This window comes from Platalea leucorodia (genome assembly GCF_965183815.1).
Source record: "Platalea leucorodia genome assembly, chromosome: 5".
Lineage (NCBI taxonomy): Eukaryota > Metazoa > Chordata > Aves > Pelecaniformes > Threskiornithidae > Platalea > Platalea leucorodia.
The window spans coordinates 82439898-82443017 of NC_138827.1; the positions used below are offsets into that span (position 1 = coordinate 82439898).

Here is a 3120-nt window from a genome sequence, read left to right on the forward strand (position 1 = left end):
TTTTTTTTTAACCCTCTTTCTTTGTACCCAGGAGGCTGTGAGGCGGGAGGGGGGGAGAGAGAGCAAGCAAGGAGACGGACAGACAAGTCATGCTTGGTGTTTTTTTCCAGAGCCTCAACAACAGAACTGAGAGGCAGAAAGGAGCCAGTTGTAATTCATACCGAGTTGTAGGCTTTGTGTGATGAAAGCGACGGAGCGCTGCCTGGGAGATTGCTTTGCTGCACTCCACGAAGCAGATTTGAAACTGTCGTGGACCACTTTAGATGAGAGTTGGATTATGGAATGACCTGCTATGTCTGTGTCATATTGTTCTGCGCAGGGTGCATTATACTGTGCTAACTAGGTGTTCAGTACCAAATAAGAGAGGTATCCTAGATGTGATCTGTCAGCTGTGTCTCATATTTTTATATTGGTTAAAATATAAAACTGAAACAGTGATGAGAGAGGACAGAGCAGTTGGATGCCTTCTATGTTAACAATAAATCTGCACTCAGAGTACTTAAAATGTATTGAGTCTTATTTAATTACTTTGAGAAATCTGGCATTACCTATATTTTTTTAAACCAACAACTAACCTCCTACCGAATCAACAAAAAATGTGTCTCTGTGTGTATGTGCCTACAATAAACCAAGCAGTTTATACTGCTTCATAAGGGCATTGCATTTTCTTTCCTTAAGGATTTGTGGTGTTAAGTGCAGTGTTTCAGAGACCTGAAAAAGTTCACAGACAGTATGTTTGAGAACTCATTTAAAAGCATCCGAAAAAGGCCGAGCTTGCTGTTAACTTTGTTTTTTCCTGCCGCCCTAGGCTTGAAGATGCAGTGGACGCCGGAGCATGCCCAGTGGCCAGAACAGCACTTTGATATCACTTCAACCACCCGGTCCCCTGCCCACAAGGTGGAAGCCTACCGGGGGCACCTGCAGCGCACCTACCAGTATGCCTGGGCCAACGACGACATCTCAGCTCTGACCGCCTCCAACCTTCTGAAAAAGTATGCAGAAAAATACTCCGGTATTTTGGAAGGCCCGGCCGAGCGGCCCATTCTCAGCAATTACTCTGAAGCTCCCTCGGGGCTGGTAAATGGCCGGAAGAATGAAAGCGAGCCCTGGCAGCCGTCGCTGAACTCAGAGAGTGTGTATCCCATGAACTGTGTCCCAGATGTTATCACCGCCAGCAAAGCTGGGGTAAGTGCAGCCCTCCCTCCCGCAGACGTCTCGGCCAGCATCGGGAGCTCTCCTGGGGTGGCCAGTAACTTGGCTGAACCCAGTTACTCCAGCAGCACCTGCGGAAGTCACACCGTTCCCAGTCTTCATTCAGGGCTCCCATCTCAGGAATATGCCGCAGGATACAATGGCTCGTACTTGCATACCAGTTACAGTGGCCAGCCAGCACCTGCACTTCCATCCCCTCATCCATCCCCCCTACATAGCTCGGGACTTTTACAGCCCCCGCCACCACCGCCACCACCAGCCCTCGTCCCCGGCTACAACGGGACCTCTAACCTCTCCAGTTACAGCTACCCTTCCGCCAGTTATCCTCCTCAAACCGCTGTTGGCCCTGGGTACAGCCCTGGGGGTGCCCCACCACCCTCGGCGTACCTGCCTTCAGGAATCCCTGCTCCAACCCCTCTGCCCCCGACCACTGTCCCCAGCTATTCCTACCAGGGCCACGGTCTGACGCCCATCGCGCCATCTGCCCTGACAAACAGTTCAGCCAGCTCTCTCAAAAGGAAAGCTTTCTACATGGCAGGGCAAGGAGAAATGGACTCCAGTTATGGAAATTACAGCTATGGCCAACAGAGATCTACACAGAGTCCCATGTATCGAATGCCCGACAACAGCATTTCAAATGCAAACAGGGGGAATGGTTTTGACAGAAGTGCTGAAACATCATCCTTAGCATTTAAGCCAACAAAGCAGCTAATGTCCTCTGAACAGCAAAGGAAATTCAGCAGCCAGTCCAGTAGGGCTCTAACACCCCCATCCTATAGTACTGCTAAAAACTCACTGGGTTCGAGATCGAGTGACTCGTTTGGGAAGTACAGCTCCCCAGTAATGAATGAGCACGGTGACGAGCACAGGCAGCTCCTCCCTCACCCAATGCAAGGCCCGGGACTTCGTGCAGCTACCTCATCCAACCACTCTGTGGACGAGCAACTGAAGAATACTGACACACACCTCATTGACCTTGTTACCAATGAGATTATCAACCAAGGACCTCCCGTGGACTGGAGCGACATCGCTGGCCTAGATCTAGTAAAGGCCGTCATTAAGGAGGAGGTTTTATGGCCAGTCTTGAGGTCAGATGCATTCAATGGACTGACTGCTCTACCTCGGAGCATCCTTTTATTTGGACCTCGGGGAACAGGCAAAACATTAATGGGCAGATGTATAGCTAGTCAGCTGGGGGCCACGTTTTTCAAAATCACTGGCTCTGGCCTTGTCACAAAGTGGTTAGGGGAAGGGGAGAAAATTGTCCATGCCTCCTTCCTCGTGGCAAGGTGTCGCCAACCCTCGGTGATTTTTGTTAGTGACATTGATATGCTCCTTTCTTCTCAAGTGAGTGAAGAACACAGTCCAGTAAGTCGGATGAGAACCGAGTTCCTTATGCAGCTGGACACTGTACTGACTTCTGCTGAGGACCAAATAGTAGTAATTTGCGCCACGAGTAAACCAGAAGAAATTGATGAATCTCTTCGAAGGTACTTCATGAAACGACTTTTAATCCCACTTCCTGACAGCACAGCGAGGCACCAGATAATAGTACAACTGCTCTCACAGCACAATTACTGTCTCAATGACAAGGAGGTTGCACTGCTTGTCCAGCGCACAGAAGGCTTTTCTGGACTAGATGTGGCTCACTTGTGTCAGGAAGCCGTGGTGGGCCCACTCCACGCCATGCCAGCCACAGACCTTTCAGCCATTATGCCCAGCCAGTTGAGGCCAGTTACATATCAAGACTTTGAAAATGCTTTCTGCAAGATACAGCCTAGCATATCTCAAAAAGAGCTTGATACATATGTTGAATGGAACAAAATGTTTGGTTGCAGTCAGTGATACTACTTAAAAAAAATGTAATGAATGTTGGCACACACAGAACCTGCTACATAGGGTAGAGAA

General features: G+C 49.3%; 1 protein-coding gene across 1 annotated transcript; it reads left to right on the forward strand.

The window, feature by feature from the left end:
- Nucleotides 1-263: 263 nt before the first annotated feature.
- FIGN (fidgetin, microtubule severing factor) lies at nt 264-3057 on the forward strand (the record flags this gene model as incomplete). The annotated part of the gene is made up of 2 exons (XM_082311401.1): nt 264-366; nt 809-3057. 2 exons carry the CDS (start codon nt 264-266, stop codon nt 3055-3057), a joined length of 2352 nt encoding a protein of 783 aa, XP_082167527.1.
- Between the last annotated feature and the right edge of the window lie 63 nt (nt 3058-3120).